Source organism: Desmodus rotundus, chromosome 2 (genome assembly GCF_022682495.2).
Source record: "Desmodus rotundus isolate HL8 chromosome 2, HLdesRot8A.1, whole genome shotgun sequence".
Classification (NCBI taxonomy): Eukaryota; Metazoa; Chordata; class Mammalia; order Chiroptera; family Phyllostomidae; genus Desmodus; species Desmodus rotundus.
The window spans coordinates 107380649-107399654 of NC_071388.1; the positions used below are offsets into that span (position 1 = coordinate 107380649).

The following is a 19006-nucleotide window of genomic DNA, read 5'->3' on the forward strand; positions in this document are numbered from 1 at the left end:
GGCCCCTTCTCAGTCTGTGGAAGCAAATAATCCCCTGCCCCTGTTGTATTTGGCCCCATGAATAGGTCCATAGCCAGGGGGGATGGAGGGGAGGCAGCTCCTGTTCCATTTATCAGTTACATCTAGATCCAGAGTGGATCAGAAACAATTTGTAATAAAGGACATGTGCAGCAGGACCATTAAAATAGAATTGAGAAAGGTTAGGACTTAATAGAAGCCTACAGAGACAATCATGTGCTTCATATAGCCTTCCATATGGCCACAGATGTTTATTTTTATCCATACATGTTAATCAAATGTCCATCTGTGCCAGACAGTGTGCTGGGTCCTAAGGAGTCTACAGTGGAACAAGGTCATGCCCTAGCTCTTGACCTGACACTGTGGTCCAGGAGATAGACCATGGATAAGTTAGCAATAAAGACAGTTTAATTCCAAAAGTGGTACAAACATTAGAGATTAGGAAATAGGGGAAAGAAATTGAGTGATTGTGCGAGGTGACAGCATTGGATAAGGGTAGTGGGGAAGACCTCTCTAAGGTGGCATTAGAACTGGGTTTTTGTGGAAGGGGCTTTCCAGCAAGAGGTAAAAGCAGGTGAGAGGCCCTGAAGCAAAACAAACTTGGGAGAGAGGGTGGCAGGGAAGAGGTTGTAAAAAGTGGGAGTGAGGAAGTGACATTGAGGGCCAGTGAGCATTTGACTCTGCACTGAGCTTCCTGGCAATTAAGACAGAAGTGGGACTAGGACAGGTTACATGAGAATTGCCAGATGAACATAGGGTACCTGATTCCAAGAGGAGTTCAAGTCTGTGTAATATGAAGTGCCATTTAAGTGAAAGGAGCCCAATGGGAAGCCATGGCTTTTCCATCTGGCCCTGGGGCCTCTGCACCTCCTAGTAGTTTCCTGTCAGTGGGAGCCAGAGGCATAAGTCTTTGAAAGGTGGTAGTTCTGCTTTAAGGAAGGGTGTTTCTTCCCAGTTTTTCTTCCCCACTGTGAACAAGTGCCCATTTAAAAGCAGAGTGAGGGCTTGATGGGAGAGACCTGGCTGGGGTTGGCTCCTTGTCACACTAATTCTTTGAGCCTCCTCTGAGAAGCATGCATCCAAAAAAAAAAAAAAAGAAAAGAAAAGAAAAGAAAAATCAACCCCCCCCAAAAAAAATCTGCTTACAGATGTGGAAGTAAAGTCACCTTCAGGATGAAAGGAAAAATAGACCTACCCTGGCTCACTCTGGGTCTGGCCAGGTTTTGAAAAATCAGCTGGAGCTACATGCATGCCACTACCCCCTCACCCCACCCATTCCCCTTCTTCATTCTGCTAAGGGAGCTGCTCTGCCCAGCCTGCTGCTCCCTCTCCTATGGACCCCAGAGAGCTGGTGTGTTACATTTGCAGGGAGCTGGCATCCCTGAGACAGGTGGCTCATGGAGCTGGGCACTGTCTTACTGTCCAGAGAGGTGAACAGGCCACCAGCTGGCAAGTGAGGGGACCAGTACCCATACTTGGATGTGTGAGACTGTGAGCCCATCCTTCCCAGCCACCACAGCAGTTCTGAGCAACCCTCTCGCCTGACTCCAGCATCTATTTGGCTTTATTTCAGTGGTATCTGTGCCTGTCTGTCTGTTCTCCTTGGCAGACTCTTCAATTCTTGAGAGCAGGGACCTTGTTTCTCTGTGCTGCCAACTTTGGTGTGATGCCTAGCGTGGAGTAGGCAGGTGGGACGTAGATGAGCAGGGTGCAGTGCTTTGCCTCCCTGAGTAGTGTGATTTGCTCCCAAGGATCTGAGAGTTCTCTTGGCCCCATATCAGGTGCCTATTCTGCCTGGCCACCTGAGAGAAGCCAATTCCTTCTCTTGGATTCCCGCCAAGCAGGCTCCAGCTCCAGGCATCTATTTGTTTTTCACTCAGGATCAAGGTATGAGGAGCAGCCTTCAGGGTCACAAGAGGGCTTGTATGGGCCTCAGGACTTCAGGAAACCCATGTGTCACACTGGGGAGTCCCACTCCTTCTTGTCTGCCTGCAGCCTTACCCCCTCTCCAAACTCAAGGAGAAGGGCCATCAGGACCTGTGCTAGAGTGAGAGTTGGCTCCCCACTCTAGGTGTTACGTCTTTTCTCTGGGCCTCAGTTTTCTCATCTGTACAGTGAGGGGATTTGGGAACCCCATAATCTGTCAACACCTTCCAGGAATACACTTGAGGGTCTTGTAGCCCCAATTGTCTCTGAGCTTGGCATGTGCTGAGTGATCAACACAGTCTCTGAGCAGGGCTGGGGTTAAAACCAAGGCATCTGGCCTTGAAGCCTGCTCCTCAGTTTGGTGATTCTCTCAGGGCTCCCTAAAATTTAGTGACTCCTTTGGCCAGCAAGAATACAGTTGGTGCCATGAAGAGGAAACAAAGCTGGAAGTCTGCAGCTGATGCTCAGCACCCAGGGTCTTGCTGATATCTTTGGCAGGTCTCTTAACCTGTACATGCTCAGTTCCTCATCTCTTGGGGTGGGGGTGCTGCCTTCATCTTTTCCAATACCTCCAAAGTTGTGTTAAATTGCATACTCTAAGATGCATGAGGACCACGGCTTCTGTGGCCAAAGTTTGGGACATCATCACTTTTTAAAGGTTCTGAGAAGTCCTGTAGGGAACATACTTGCTTTAATTTTAACATGGTATTTCTCCATCTCATGTTACCTGGAACCCAGATTTTGCATATAAGCATGCCCCAGTGGTTGTTTTAAGCAGCTTTGGGATATGCTGAAGCTATCCCAGATGGTGCTGCTATGGGGCTGGGGTGTGAGAATGACTGCTGGTAGGTATTCTGCTGCTCCAGCACTCAGGAATATCTTCATTCTCCTTTCTTTTCCTTTCCAGGTGGAGATGCTAGAACGGAAGTATGGGGGACGCCTTGTGACCCGTCATGCAGCCCGCACCATCCAGACAGCCTTCCGCCAGTACCAGATGAACAAGAACTTCGAGCGCCTGCGTAGCTCCATGTCAGAGAACCGCATGTCCCGCCGGATTGTGCTGTCCAACATGAGAATGCAGTTCTCCTTTGAGGGGCCTGAGAAGATGCACAGCTCCTACTTTGAAGGGAAGCAGGTCTCAATGACCGGTGATGGCTCTCAGTTGGGGACCCTGGTGCCATCTGAGTGCAGTGAGTTTGTTGAGCCGCCTTCGCTTAAGTCTTCAGCCCCATCTAGTGATTTCGCAGATGCCATCACTGAACTGGAAGATGCCTTCTCTCGGCAGGTGAAATCACTGGCCGAATCCATTGATGATGCCCTCAACTGCCGTAGCCTTCATGCTGAGGAGGCATCAGTCACTGACACAGGGCGAGCCCAGGACATGGACACCCAGACATCCCTGCAAACCATGGACCACCACAAACTGGATGAGATGACAGCCTCATATAGCGATGTCACCCTGTACATCGATGAGGAGGAACTGTCACCACCCCTGCCCCTCTCTCAGGCAGGGCACCGGCCATCCAATGCTGAATTAGACCTGCAAATAAGGGCTGGAGGCACCACCCAGGACTACTGGGCCCTGGCTCACAAGGACGACAAGGGGGACACGGACACTAGCTGCCAGAGCACACCATCTCTTGAGCAGCAGGACCAGCGGCTGCGGGTGGAGCATCTCCCGCTGCTCACTATCGAGCCTCCCAGCGATAGCTCTGTGGACCTCAGTGACCGCTCAGACCGTGTCTCACTCAAGAGGCAGAGCACCTATGAGCGCAGTCTTGGTGGACAGCAGGGCAGCCCCAAGCATGGCCCCCAAAGTGGCCCCCCTAAGGGCCTGCCCCGGGAGGAGCCAGAGTTGCGGCCTCAGCCTTCCAGGCCCCTTGATGGCCACCTAGCCATCAATGGCTCCGCCAACAGGCAGAGCAAATCTGAGTCAGACTACTCGGATGGGGACAACGACAGCATCAATAGCACTTCCAACTCCAATGACACCATCAACTGCAGCTCTGAGTCATCATCTCGTGACAGCCTGCGGGAGCAGACACTCAGCAAACAGACCTATCACAAGGAGACCCGCAACAGCTGGGACTCACCTGCCTTCAGCAATGACATCATCCGCAAGAGGCATTATCGTATTGGTCTCAACCTTTTCAACAAGTGAGTGCCCGCCAGCCCTGCAAGGGAGAGTAGGGCATGGCAATGACACCCAGGGGACCTCAACCAGGGCCTTCCTTTCATGCCCCAGTGCCTTTGTGAGCATCTGTGAGGGTGGCCCTACAGCAGTGCCTGGCAAAACCAGTGCTATTGGTAGGGGGTATTGGAGCCTGGTGACCAGTGTTGTGAAGAGAGCAGACACTAACAGGCTGAGCGGGGGCAGAATCAGGGGCTTCTCTGTGCTTTAGCAGCATGATTTCGGGGACCTGTCAGCACCTAGAATAGTGACTAGAATAGTGACTAGGTGCTCATGAGACTTTACTATGTAAAGGCTTATGCAGTGTGTAATACCACACCTGGCTGTGTACGTTGGGCTCCAGAGTTTGGATATTTTTCTCTGGGTGATGTGGAGCATGAAGATCTTTGAGAAAGGACCTGATGTGGTCTGTACTTGGAGGCGCGTATCAGGGGAAGCAGGACACAGGTAAACCTATGCTAGTGGAAGTCTCAGCCAGCTGTAAGGCCCTTTGGGAGGTGTGTGAACTGGGTCTGTTGAATAGCTGCTACCTGCCATGGGTTCTAGAAAGGTGATATAGAGGCATTCCTGAGAGCAAATCTAAGAAGGGTGACTGATATTTAGAGGGAGGCTATTCTTAGTGTTGCCAAAAGTAGCGAAAGGGGAAGGGGCTGGACAATCCCTTGGAGTAGACATTGGCCAGCTCTGGTTATTAAACCTCGGTTTTCACATCATTTCTCTCCATAGGGCCTCCAGGATGTGGGGTCACCAGACACCAGCCTGGTTCTAACCTCTCCAGGGTTGAGGACATTGTCAGCCTGCCTAGTGGTTACTGACACCCATTCACTATGCTTCCCTGCTTCCTCATCTCCTAGATTGGGGGAGTCTCGTGGGCACATTTGAGCCATCCTTGGTGCTAGTGGAAGTGCTATCTGGGAGATTCAGAGAGGCCTATCCCAGAGGGTGGGAATAGGGAATATCGCACTCCTGTGGGAGCAGTCAGGGGGCTGGGGGTCATTGGTCCTCACTCACCTAAGAACCACGTCTTGGACATCTGGCATCTGCCAGGGCCGCTCTTTCCTGAGACTCCCACCTGCCTGTGGCCTGTTGCATATAAGGATCAGCCTTGTCACTGTGCTACTGTGCAAGCTGTGATTCAGAACAGCACACTGGACAGGGAAGGTCATGTATTGCTGAGCTCATCCTAAGCTCTGTCCAAAAAGTCTGCCTATGCTGCTGCAGGGCACAGCTAGCTCCTAGATCAACTTAGATCCAGGCCTGTGCCTTCCTGGGGGAGACAAAGATAACCTGGGGATTTCTTCAGCTCCCAAGTGCCTACCTGGTCCCTGACAGACACTGTGTCCTGATGTGGGAGTCCCAGCTGAGTGGACAGGTGGAGGCCAGAAAAAAGTCTCCCTCAACCACCCAGTAGATTGTTTGTAGCTCTATTGGGTTTTGTTTTTTACTTTTTTATTGAATTTATTGAGCTGACATTAGTTAAAAAATTACATAGGTTTCAGGTATACAGTTCTATAACATGTCATCTGTATATTTTATTGTATTATGTGACTATTACCATAGACAGTCAGAGTGTGCGCAGCCCGTGGCAGGATGAATGCAGGTTGGGCTGGATACTTTGAAGGGTTGGACCCCACGGGGGCTGTGCAGAGGACACAGGTGTGCCAAGATCCTGGAGAGCCCCACAGATTCCAACCAGTTCCCCTGGATGTCCAGCATTGGAAGGTGGGCTGAAGGCTTCAGCATCTCCAGGCTTCCTGATAGGACCCTGCAGCATCCCCCCATCCCCATCCCACTGACTCTGATACAGCAGAGTCAAGGAGTCTGGGGAGTCAACCCCAGTGGCCAAGATGGCAGCAGGGGGAGGTTCTTACACAAAGCATACCAAAAGCTAGAAAAATAAATGGACAGGGCCTAGTGCACTAAAAGCTACCAACATAATTGGATAGAAAAAAATCCCTCCCTTCCCTATCCCCATAAGAACCTTGGGCTTGAACAGGAAAGGGGGATGGTCTTGAAGACAGGAATCCAACATTCTCCCAAGTCTTGGCCCTAAATAAACATTGGTTTTTGTTTTGTTTTGTTTTGTTTTTGGACCAGCAAATGCCTTATGAGTTTGGCTGTATTTTGGTTACATACCCACCACCCCAAGTCAAATCTTCCATCACCATTTATCCCCCGCTTGATCCTCTTCTATTTGTATTAGTTTTTTTAAATTATTTTTAAATATATTTTATTGATTATACTATTACAGTTGTCCCATTTTCTCCCCTTTATTCCCCTCCGCCCTGCACACTCCCTCCCACCTGCATTCCCCCCGCTTTACTTCATGTCCATGAGTCATACAATAAGTTCTTTGTTTTCTACATTTCCTACACTATTCTTACCCTCCCCCTGTCTATTTTCTACCTACCATTTATGCTACTTATTCTCCGTACCTTTCCCCCCCTCTCGCCTCCTCCCACTCCCCCACTGATAACCCTCCATGTGATCTCCATTTCTGTGGTTCTGTTCCTGTTCTAGCTGTTTGCTTAGTTTGCTTTTGTTTTTGTTTTAGGTTCAGTTGTTAATAACTGTGAGTTTTCTGTCATTTTTACTGTTCATATTTTTGTTTGAGGCTTTATTTCCCCATTCTGGAGCCCTGGGTTGGGCAGTCCGTTTCGCTCCCCAGTTGTTCCTCCCAGTTTATCTGCACTCGAATGTGGGACCACCCACTCCAGTAGTCACCGCCTCAACAGCTCCACCAGCTGCTGCCTTGCACAACCCGGTCCTCCTGCCGCCCACTTGCCACGAGTCCTTCTCAGCCCAGCTGCCCATATTCACCCCTCCTACCGGTCTGAATGAATGTGTCTTCTTTAACTCTTTGGTTGTCAGACTTCCATACAGTTCGATTTTCTGTCAGTTCTGGTTGTTTTTTGTTTTTAAATTGTTGTCCTTCTTTTGGTTGTTCGAGGAGGCACAGTGTGTCTACCTACACCTCCATCTTGGCAGGAAGTCCTTAAGATCAGTTTTTATTGATTATACTATTACAGTTTTCCCAATTTTCCCTCTTTGCCCCCCTCCACCCAGCACCCTCTACCTTCCTCAGCCAATCCCTATGCCATTGTTCACATCCATGGGTCATGTTTATAAGTTCTTTGGCTACTCCATTTCCTATGCTGTACTTTACCCCTGTGGCTATTCTGTAACTACCTTTTTGTACTTCTTAATCCTCTCACCTCTTCACTCATTCTCCCACACCCCCCTCCCATCAGCAACCATCAAAATGTTCTCCGTATCCATGATTCTGTCTGTGTTCTGTTCTTCTTGTTTGCTTAGTTTGTTTTTTAGATTCAGTTGTTGATAGATGTGTATTTGTTGCCATTTTTTTGTTCATAGTTTTGATCATCTTTCTCTTAAATAAGTCCCTTTAACATTTCATATAAGAAAGGTTTGGTGATGATGAACTCCTTTAGTTTTTTCTTGCCTGGGAAGCTCTTTATCTGCCCTTCAATTCTAAATGATAGCTTTGCTGGGTAGAGCAATCTTGGCTGTAGGTCCCTGCTTTTCATGACTTTGAATATTTCTTGCCAATCCCTTCTAGTCTGCAAAGTTTCTTCTGAGAAATCATCTGACAGCCTTATGGGGATACCCCTTTATGTAACTAACTGCGTTTCTCTTGCTGCTTTTGAGATTCTCTCTTTATCTTTAACCTTTGGCATTTTAATTATGATATGTTTTGGAGTGGGCCTCTTTGCATCCATGTTGTTTGGGACTCTCTGTGCTTCCTGGACTTGCATGTTTATTTCCTTCACCAAATTAGGGAAGTTTTCTTTCAGTATTTTTTCAAATAGGTTTCCAATCTCTTGCCTTTTCTCTTCTTCTGGCACTCCTCTTATGCAAATGTTGGAAGGCTTGAAGTTTCCCACAGGCTGCCTACACTCTCTTGTGGTTTGTTTTTTTTTTGGGGGGGGGGATTCTTTTTTCTTCTCGTTGTTCTGATTGGTTGTTTTTGGCTTCCTTATGTTCCAATTCATTGATTTGATTCTCAGCTTCATTCACTCTACTGTTGTTTGCCTGTAAATTGTTCTTTATTTCAATTAGTGTATCTTTTGTTTCTGACTGGATCTGTTTTATGCTGTTGAGGTCCTCACTAAGTTCCCTGAGCATCCTTATAACCAGTGTTTTGAACTCTGCATCTGATAGATTGTTTATCACCATTGTTTAGCTATTTTTCCGCAGTTTTAATCTGTTCTTTAATTTGGGTCATGTTTCTTTGTGTCCTCAGTTTGGCAGCCTCCCTGTGTTTATTTCTATGAATTAGGTAGAGCTGCTTTGATTCTTGGTATTGTTGCCTAATGTAGTAGGTGTCCTGTAGGGTCTAGTGGCATGGCCTCCCCTATCATCCAAGCTGGGTACTTGCAATGTGCCCTTTGTGTGGGCTGAGTACACCCGCCTCTTGTAGTTGAGCCTTGGTTGCTGTTGGCAGATCGATGGGAGGGATTTACCCAGCCCAGTCAGCTGCAAGGACTGGCTGTGACCACTGACCACCAACCTCCACCCTCCGTGGAGGATCAGCTATGCAGGGGTGGGGTGGTGGTTCTCTGACCTGGTCTGTAATTGTCCACTGGGTACCTTGGCTCTGGGATTTCCTGGGTGGTGCAGGCTTAGGTCAGCCCCTGCCTGTGTTCTGCCTGTGGCCACCCTGCATGAGCTATAAAGCAGTCTGAAATATGTGCTACTTGTGCTGGGCTTGGAGATTTCCAGGTGATGCCAAACCGTGAATCTTGGCTGGCTGCTGCTAGTTCCAGGCCTGGAGCCACTTAGCAAGAGGTATGGGAGCTGGAGGCTCACTGAGGTCAGCTGTTGCTTGTTTGATAAGATTTAGGAAGTTGTGAAGCATGAGCCGAGAGCAGCCATTCATATGGAAAAGTTACAGTTAACAGCTTGGGTAAGCCTGTAAGTTGGGTGGGATGGAGTCTCAGGGGATCTTCAGGGCAGGACAAATAGTGTGAGCCAGGTTGATGGAGTCTCAGATATAGCCACCACCTGCTGGCTCTGCAGCTCTGTGGCTCTGTGGGGGGAGAACTCAGAATGGGACACTGGCATCTGCCCATCTTTCTATCTGACAGCAAATTGTTCCCTAGCTCTTGCCTTGATGCCAGACACTTCAATTCCTCCCCCTCTGCCACTGGTGCCTTTCAAGCTGCTATCCTGGTGCTTGAGCTCAGAGAAAGTGAATCTCAGTAAATCTGCGTGTGGGGGTTCTTTAAGGGGAACTGCTTGGGACTCCAGAAGTTTAAGTTTCTTCCACTGATTAATTCTCCACTGCTTTTTGCAGCCAGAAGTTATGGGGACTTATCTTCCTGTGATTGGAACGCTGGGCTGGGGAATTTGCTGTGGGTCTGGGACTCCTCACTTCCAAAATATTCCTCCAAATTATCATCTACTACATGTGGGTGTGGCATCAGCCTGTCTCCACGTCTCTGCCCCTCCTACCAGTCTAGATGGATGTGGTTTCTTTAATTCCATAGTTGTCAGACTTCCATTCACTCGATTTCTGACAGTTCTGAGTGATGGTGGTTCTAGATTTTAATTGTATTTTTGATGCGCATGTGTGAGGAGGCAAGCTGTGTTTACCAATGCGGCCATCTTGACTAGAATTCTGTACTAGTTTTTAATTACATGTATAGGACGTGAAATGTGTCCCCCCCAAAAAACGAAAATGAAAGCCTTTCAATTAGGATAACATCCCCTTGGACTCTCGGCATTTGGAGTCTCTTCTCCCTGGTCCCTTTCTCTGTGCACATGTATGCACTGTTAGGAATTGTAGACCCTTGTGGTTCAGAATGCAGCTCTATGCCAGGCTACCAGGGTTCAAGCCTGGCCCTTTTACTTCCTTCTGTATATCCTTGGGAAGTGCAGCCCTGTGCCACAGTGGCCTTGTCTGTACAATGGGGCTGAGGCCAATAGCATCCACCTCAGAGGATGTGAGGAGGAAACGAGGGGATGTGCAAAGTTCTCAGAGCAGTTCCTGGCACAGTCAGCCCTGCCCAAGTATTAAACGCTGTTACTGTGGCTTTGCTGACATCATCTGATTCTGCAGTTATGGGGATCATCTTACTGTGACAAGGATACATGGTTTGGAAATCTTCCCTATCAGTACCATGGACCACCTCGATTCTGCTTGCTGCTGTGTAGGGTCCATGTGTGCTTATCCATATTTATGTGGCCAGTTGCTTTCACTTTTTCATGGTTACCAAAAGTTAGTGTGGATCTACCCTTTACATACACTTCCCAGAGAAGATAGCTAGAGGTGGAATTGCCAGGGCTTAGGCATGTTTTTATTGAAATAGTAACTGCAATTTTCTCTTTAAAGGGGGGCTTATCCATTTCCTGTCTCTGCTGGACCTGAGAGTTCTTTTTCCCTCACATACTTGTCAACACAATGTACCTTGGCTCTGGAAACCTCCTCCCGCAATCAGCTACACCTGCTAGTACTGCCATATTTTCTGCCTTTCTCCCCTGCCATAGTTACTCGGGGCAGGCGTGGCCCAAAGTGAACCATCTCCAAGCTCTCAAGCAGGTGCTGAAAAGGGGTTGGGGGGCGGGGTAGCTGCCTTTCAATTACATCAGGGGTCAAAGTCATGCATATTTCCCTGGCTCCACACAGGCTATGAAGCTAGCCTGCTGTTAATACTCAAAATAACTCATCCCTTTGCTGCTGTTTTTCCCAGCCCCCAATCTAGGCTTGTGGGGGGCCCTGGGGCCTCTCAGCCTACACCTTGTTAGGCCTAACCCTGTTACACACCTACTACATTCCAGGCACTGTTTTAGGGACCTAGGACATTCATTGAACAGACTAAAGATACTTGTGAAGCTCCACGTTAATGGTTAGAGGATGTTTTTTATTGCTCTACCAACATCAGACTTTTATATGTTTTCTTATTAGAACAAAACCCTTTTTGTTCTTTTTAAAAAATTGTCCTGGTTCTTCTTAGTAGGTATTCTTGTACATGAATTTTAGAATCAGCTTGTCATGATCCATGCAAAATCCTGATGGACTTTTCATTGAAGTCGCCTTCAGCTCAGGGTTTAACTTGGAGTAACTTGAACCTTCACAACACTGAGATCCAACCATAGGGGGCTATTGAAAATTGCAGTTAAAGTTCATTAAAATTAATCCAGTTTTTCAGGTGTACTAACTGCAAAGCAGGTGCCCACGGGCTATGTATAGTTTCGTAGCTGTGGTACCTGGGGGTGTGGGTCTAGAATAGCTTCATGGCTGCAGAGCATGCTGGCAGATGGTGATGGTTGGAGTGCTGAGAGAGACAAACAGTGATATTGGTTGCATGTGGGGTGTGGGGCTTCGTTGTGTGAGCAGCCCCCTCCTCTCTTCCAAGAGCCCTTGAAGTCCTTGTGAAACATGCCTTCTACCCATCAAAGCATGCACATTACAGAGCACAGCCTTCCTCCAAGTGCAGCCTTCAGACCTCCAAGCCTTGGTTTATCATCTCAGCATGCTTGGTTGGGCGATTGAAGGAGAAACGGCTTTTCCAAAACTGTGTTATTTAAACAAGCAAACACCTTTCTTATTCAGATTCAGAGCTTTTTGATTCATAACGCCCTTCCACAGGTGTATGCCTACTGGCTATCTCTCTGGAACCCAGAGGGCTGGCTGGTGGTTCCACTCTTAAGTAGACAGAGCCCCAGGACCCTTTGCAGAGACCAAGGCAAGAGCTAGGAGCTTGAGGCCTTTGAGGGCCAGGCAGTGCTGTCACAGCTCCCTGGAGCTGCAGGCTGAGGAGCTTTGGGCTGAGGAGCATTGAGGGCAGGAGATTCGAGTGAACACTGAGCACCCTATTGCCCAAGGCCAGGATCTCTCCTGAGAAGGTTCCTCCTTACCACATCCCACCCTTCCACCACCTACATCTGCTTCCCATGGTTCTCCCTGTGGGTCTCTTGTCTCCTATCTTTCTTCTTCCCCAGGTCCCCACTCTTATCCACACCCCTGACTGCCTCCCCTGCCGACCAGGCCTTTCAGATGGCCCTTAGTTCCCAGCCACTCCCAGCAGTGAGCTTTCCCTGCATGGACCCCCTCTTCAGGGGAATACAGAGGGTCTGAATGATGTATCCAAAGTGAGCGAGCCCATGAGCGAGCAGGAGGAAAAGGAAAACCAAGGAAACCTGAGAAAGTGATGCAGATTGTCAGGCAGGGCCCATCCCAGCCTGTTAGAAGAGGCTGGGGCTGTCAAGCCTGACATCCGGGTGTTCCTCTGAGATTCTGTCTCATAGCGCTAGAGGAAGGGTTGGAGTCCAGGAGCCAGAGGCAGGACGATTTTGGCCCCAGCACTGCCACATACCAGCTGCAGGATATCAACAATTCTTAATACTCTTTGAGCCTCCCTGGCCACACCTGGAAAATGGCACAGGGTCCTTGCTCTCAGAGGCCTAGTGAGGATTACAGATAGTGGAACCAAGAGCCTCACCTGGAGGTGTTTTAGGGTAGTAGCTAGGGCTGCACCCAGAACTGGTGTCAAGGGGAGGGGACTTTTAGGGCCTCAGGCTTTCGGAGGACCCAACAGGTGGTTTGGTGGACATAGCAATCATAAATAATAAGAATGGCTAATACCTAGATGTACTGTCAGTGTGCCAGGCACTGTTCTATGAGGCTTCTCATGCTTCATGTGATGTTCTTCTGTAGGGTAGGGACTATTATTAATCTTATTTTACAGATGGGGGAATTGAGGCTCTGAGAGTCACTTACATGGTAGGTGGCCAGACTGGAATTCACACCCCTGCCACCTGGCTCCTGAACGCATCCTCTTAAAATCCAGTGTAGGAACTGCTACCACATGTGTAGCCCTCTGCACCTCTACCTGCCTACTGGCCAGAGTGGCAGGAGCTGGGGTTAGTATCCCACAGCCCTGATGGGCACCCAGCAGGACTACTACTCAGCCTGTCACTGGCTTGCCCGTGGAAGGCATTTTCATCCCACCCCAGGGTCCTCGGCTCCTGTGCTCCAGGGTGCAGGCCTCACTGTGTCCCTTTCCCCTCTCTCCTACCCCTCCCACTTACTCTCTGGCAAAGGTCCAGGTGATCATAGTCCAAGCCATTTTTGTCATAGGCGGACCAGGCCAGACCTCTCCCAACTCTGGAAGAATATCCTCTCCCCATAGCTGCCCTGTGATGAATCAGGAGTCCTCATAAGGGAGTGAGCACCTTGTCTGTGAGGAGCATGTAAGCAAGGCCTCAGCAACCATGTGATGTGACAATGCTGGGACTCCTTTTTGAGCTGGGAGCTATTCATGGGGTCCTCTGAGGTGCCTTCCAGCCCAAGGCCTGCATTGGGATGCAGGCTTCCCCTCTACCCACATCCAACCCCTGGGACTTGCCAGCTGCCAGGTGTTACCCTGCCTGCTGCCTGCTGGAGCTGCTCAAGAAGAAGGCAGAGAGCACTGCTGAGAGTCTAGGGGTTGTTCTGAGATTTCACCCTTCCAACATCCACTGGGGCAGCTGCACTCTGCCTGAGAGGAGGGGCAGGCCCAGAGGGTGCAGAGCTTGGCCAGCCTCTATCTGTAAGCAGCAGAGCTGGGATGGGGCTCTTGATCTGCTAACTCCAATTCTGCTCCTTGCATGTAACATGTTTATTGTCATTAATTAAATAGCAGTGATGATAGCCAGCCTGTATAAATATTATTAAATGCCAGACACTGTGCTGAACACTTCATGTGCGTCATCTCATTGAATCCTCATAGTAATCCTGTGAAGCTTGGCTTTAGGAAGTCAGGGCTCAGAGAGGTCCAGGTACCAGCTGAAGGCCACAGAACCAGAAGTGGTGGCTCCAAGATTCTGACTGGACTGCAAGCCTGTTTCAGGCTCTTTGTCATTGCTGGTAGTGCTGGCAGTTTAAACAACCAGCTCTCTTAGAAGCTCTTTGATCTACTAAGGAAACGGGCGTCCTGTTTCCCTCTACATGAGCCACTCCTCTGGCCTGTGGCCCTCATTGCCCTCAGAGCCCCAGGGATCCTTACCTCTGTCCTGGGTCTGTGGTGCTTATGCCGAGTCCCTCGGGGAGGAAGACAGTGCCAAGGCAAGCCCTAACAGGTTGTCCCAGCCATGCTAGTGGGCCATTCTTCCACCTTCTATCTGGGATGAGTGCAAGGAAAACCTCGGCAGCCAGGTTCAGCTTGGGTTTTCAATATCAAAAAGAACTTTGTAAATATCAGAGCTGGATAAAATAGGCAATCAAGGAGGTGGCAAGTTTGTTGATCAGGGAGGTATGTGAGCAGATAGAAGGTAGTCACTCCTCTGCAGGACATTGGAAGGCTTCAAGACTGGGTTGCCAAATTGCAGGGCACTTCTAGGCATGCAGGGATTCTCTTGCCGTACTTGGTGAATCTATCCCACCCATGTGTCCAGTCTGAGAGCCCTCACCAGGGTGGCTCAGCCTCCTGACCTTGGAGGATCATCAGACACTGCAGGTGTACAGACCCTTGTATTGGTCTCTGTGTCAGCCAGAGACACAGGTGACAGGAGCCCATTGAAACTGGTTTAAGCATAGAGGCCCTACTGGTTAATGCACCTGAAAAGCTGTTGGTCATCTCTTAGCCATCTTCCCCAGAATCAGCCCCATCCCTTGCTGGTCTCCCCACTGGGGCAGGAGGGCCACCAGCGGGCCCTGGCTTATGGTGCAACCTCAAGGCTGGGAGGGAGCCCCTCGTCTCTCATTGACTCCTGCTGGCTCTCTCTGAACCACTTGCTATGGTGGGTTCTGACTGGCCAGGCTGGGAGTGAGGTTAGCTTGTTAGGTCTGGGGGCCAGAGCTCGAGGTGGGGTGGGAAATCTGGAGGCCAGCAATGCCTGGCAGGGAGGTGCTATGCAGCCAACCACCTACTTCTGCTTCTCTTCAGTGGCTCAAGCAACTAAAAAGGACAAGAGAAGCCTGCTTTTGACCCTCCCAGCCCCTGCTAGAAAAAAAGCAGGCAAAGCAGTTAGCATTTAGTTACAGCAGGTTGGTGACCCTTAAGTCCTCTGCCCTCATGAAAGCCCCACAAGCTTGGCTTTGCAACTGACTGCTCACAGCCCAAGGGTGGGAGGTGCTGTAAGGGAAATCACTGGTGTGGTCTGCATATGCTCACCTATTACAGCTGAGTCTGACTTAGCAGCTGACTTGGAGCAGCCAATCCAGGCTGTTGACAGACAGCGATGCGGGGCTGACTGAAGGCAGGAAGGGCCTGACTGTACTACTGAGTGTGGCCAGAGTCCAGCAAGGTTGCAACAGGCAGGAGACTCAACATCAACAGGTGTGCAGTGTATTGGCTGGGTGCTGTCAGAGAGGACACCCAACGATGCTCACTCCCCTTTGTATAGCCATTCAGAGACTCCCTTCAGCAGCTGTATCCATCCGGACGCTGGAATCCTCAGCCTGATCTGGCCTGGCCCCTCCACCCTACTCAGCTTCTCATCTGTACCTCCTGCTACCATCCCTTTCCTCTCAATTTCTTGGAGAGCTCCTGGTCACTGGTCAAGGCCCAATCAGTTCTGATTCCTTTCTTGCATCATCTCTGTGGAACCTGCTGGGTGGAATGAGTCCCTCCCACATTTGGTTCAGACTAAAAGCTGGAGCCATCAGGTTCACACACAGATCTGCTGGCAGATATTGTCATTTCTACCCTCAAATTATGTCGTAAATCAACTGTGTCTTCCCAGCCTGTGCACCATTGCCTGGATGCCTGCAGGAGTCTTCTTGCTGGGTTCCCAGCTTGGGCCTGGCCTTGCTCCCTACAGAGCAGCTAGAGGGAGCTTCTTAAGCATGGATATCAAGCCCCATTATTGCCCTATTCAGAACACACTGGGACTTCTCATCCCACTCAGAGGAAAACCAGATTCCCCGTACAGTCTGCACAGTGCTGTGTGGTCCACCCCCCACCCATACCCAACTGTGCTCCTCCCTGCCCCACCCCGAGTCCCTATTCTTCTGTTCTCAGCCACCCTGGAGCCACCTCTTGGTCCTTCTACAGAACCTGTGCCCACCCCAGGGGCTTCATATTTGCTTTTCCCTCCACCAGAAAGCTGCTAAATCACTTTGGTCACTGAGTGTCACCTGCTCAGAGAAGGCCTCTACTTCACCTGCAGGAGCCCCTCCCCATGTCCTCTGGCTGTCCCTCAGTCCCTTTGCTCTTCAGACTGTGGAATGTAGCCTGCCATTGTGCTGGGCAATCATGGCTGGTCCTGCTCCCTGCTATGGTTCCAAATGGTGTCTGGCACAGAGAAGACACATGGTGCTTAATCTGGGAAGAACCTGTGTTCCCAGCGGCCCTTGCAAGCCACTCCTTCCTTCAGTGTGTCCACTCTTCCATTGCACTTTGAGCTTCTCTAGGGTGGAAGAGCCCATCTCCTAGAAGTCCATGATGCTGCATGACATTGCATGTAAACAGAGGAAGGTGTGTGTGGGGGCAGAGAAGGGAGAGAAGCCATCCTCCTGGGAAGCAGGAACTGGCTGGGCCTGACCTGGGCACCACATCAGTACCATCAAGGGGCCAAGCAGGCCAGGGGTGGATAGGTGATTCAAAGAGTCTGAGTAGGAGAAGCCTGGCCCAGCCATCCAGTCATTGCCACACAGTTGCACAGGCCCATGGCTGACCCCTCATCTAGAAGTTGAGGGAGGGTGGGCAAAGGACCTGAACAGACACCTCTCCAAGGAAGACATACAGAGGGCCCATGGACAAATGCAAGGCTGCTCAACATCAGTAGCCATTAGAGAGATGCAAATTAAAACCACAATGAGCCCTGACTGGTGTGGCTCAGTGGAATGAGTGCCAGCATGCAAATCAAAGGGTTGCTGGTTCAATTCCCAGTCAGGGTACATGCCTGGGTTGTATGCTACATCCCCACTAGGGGGAATGTGAAAGGCAACCACACATTGATGTTACTCTCCCTCTCTTTTTCCCTTCCCTGCTCTAAAAATGAATAAATAAATAAATAAAATTCTTTTAAAACCACAATGAGATACCACCTCATACCAGTCAGAATGGCCATTATAAACAAATCAACAAACAAGTGTTGGAGAGGATGCGGAGAAAAGGGAACCCTAGTGCACTGTTGGTGGGAATGCAGACTGGTGTAGTCACTGTGGAAAACAGTGTGGAATTTCCTCAGAAAACTAAAAATGGAACTGCCCTTTGACCCAGCAATTCTGCTGCTACAATTATATCCTAAGAGCCCTGAAACACCAATCCAAAAGAACCTGTGCACCCCAATGTTCATAGCAGCACAATTTACAATAGCCAAGTATTGGAAAGAACCTAAGTGCCCATCAGTAAATGAGTGGATCAAAAACTGGTACATTTACACAACGGAATACTATGCAGCAGAAAGAAAGAAGGAGCTCCTACCCTTCACGACCCCATGGAACTGGAGAGCATTATGCTAAGTGAAATAGACCAGGTGGTAACAGACATACCTTATGATCTCACGTATAACAGGAACCTAATGAACAAAACAAATGAACCAGCAAAATAGAATTAGAGGCATGGAGACAAGGAACAGACTGACAGTGACCAGAGAGGTGGAGGGGAGGGAGATAATGGTGGAAAGAAGGGGAAGGGTCAAATCAAGGAATGTGTATAAGTGACCAATTGACACCGACAACAGGGTAGGGATTGACTGTGGGAGCATTGTAGGCAGGGCAGTGGAGAGCAATGGGGAGTTAAAATTGGGACAACTGTAACAGTAAAATTTTAAAAAGTAGATGTTGAGGGAGGAGAGGTGGGCATGGGCTAGGGTCCAATGGGGGCCAGCATGGAGTGCGTCAGTGAGGAAACATGACCTGTCCTGGGCATAATATTAGCTGTGGAGTGGCTGGAGAGGCCTGGAGTGTGTCGGGTTCTTGGTTAAAGATTTTAGAGTCATGAGGAAGAATGGGGGATGTGGAGAGCCCTTGGCTGAGGGGTGAGGGAACAAGGCCACTCTGTTACCACAGTAGTGCCAAGAACCATCTGGCTAGCAGCTGCTTCCTGCCAAGCTCCTGAGGGTGAGGTCAGTGTGTGTGGTCATCCTAAGATAAAAATAGCAGGGTCATCTTGTAGCAGAAGGCTCACTTTTGCTTACATGGGGAAATCTAGTACCTGCAGGATACTGCTGTCAACCAGGAGCTGCAGCATTGATGGGGCAGGTTGACACTGGCCCTCATCTTCATGCCCTCAGGGGACAACAGAACACTGACCTCTATCCAGTGGACAAGGAGTACCACTGGCCCCTGGGTGTACCCTAAGAACCTGAGGGCTCCACAGCTCCTCAGGTTCTGGGGTTGTCAGGGTCACGTGTGTCCCCCTCACCTTACCCTGTCTCCTTGGGCCATCAGTACCTCCATGTGAGGTCAGTCAAGCTCATGTCATACCACACAACAGGCAGGAGGATGGAGACCCAAAGGGATGCAGAGGCCCGCCTGAGGTGACAGCCGAGCTCCAGGGGGCCTCCCTGCCCCACAGCTCCCTGTACAGGTGTGCATGCTCAGCCCGTCTCCAAAGCCCTTGTCGACTGCCCAGGGAGGGCATGTGCTACACCTCCATTTCTTTTGTAAATTGTGGCTAATCCTAAGATTCTCTCCTGGTGCTTTGTGTGGGCATCATTCCAGGCACTGACTGTTAGCAAGTCCTTACAATAAGTCAAGGTCACAAGGTTGTGGGGCTCCTAAACAGCACAGGTAATGAGTGCTGACCACAAAGAGGAGTATAAGAAGTGAGTAAGTGTATAGGGTGTTTAGATAGTGATGCACAGGGGTTAGAGATTGTTTATTCTCTATGGAGGGCAGGCCAGCGTGCCAGCATGTGCTGGGCAAGGGGTTCTAATCTTCCTGGAAGTGCAGCATGGGGCACCAGCTTCTACTCAGTG

General features: G+C 49.7%; 1 protein-coding gene across 13 annotated transcripts in view; it reads left to right on the forward strand.

Annotated features, from left to right (window-relative positions):
- The window catches only part of IQSEC1 (IQ motif and Sec7 domain ArfGEF 1), a 526249-nt gene that overhangs the window by 480194 nt on the left and 27049 nt on the right, over positions 1–19006 (forward strand). For all 13 annotated transcript variants that reach the window (XM_053918528.2, XM_053918527.2, XM_045185806.3 and 10 more), the window contains one exon: positions 2852–4101. In XM_053918528.2, coding sequence (XP_053774503.1) covers positions 2852–4101 — 1250 coding nt within the window. The remainder of the gene's footprint in view (positions 1–2851; positions 4102–19006) is intronic.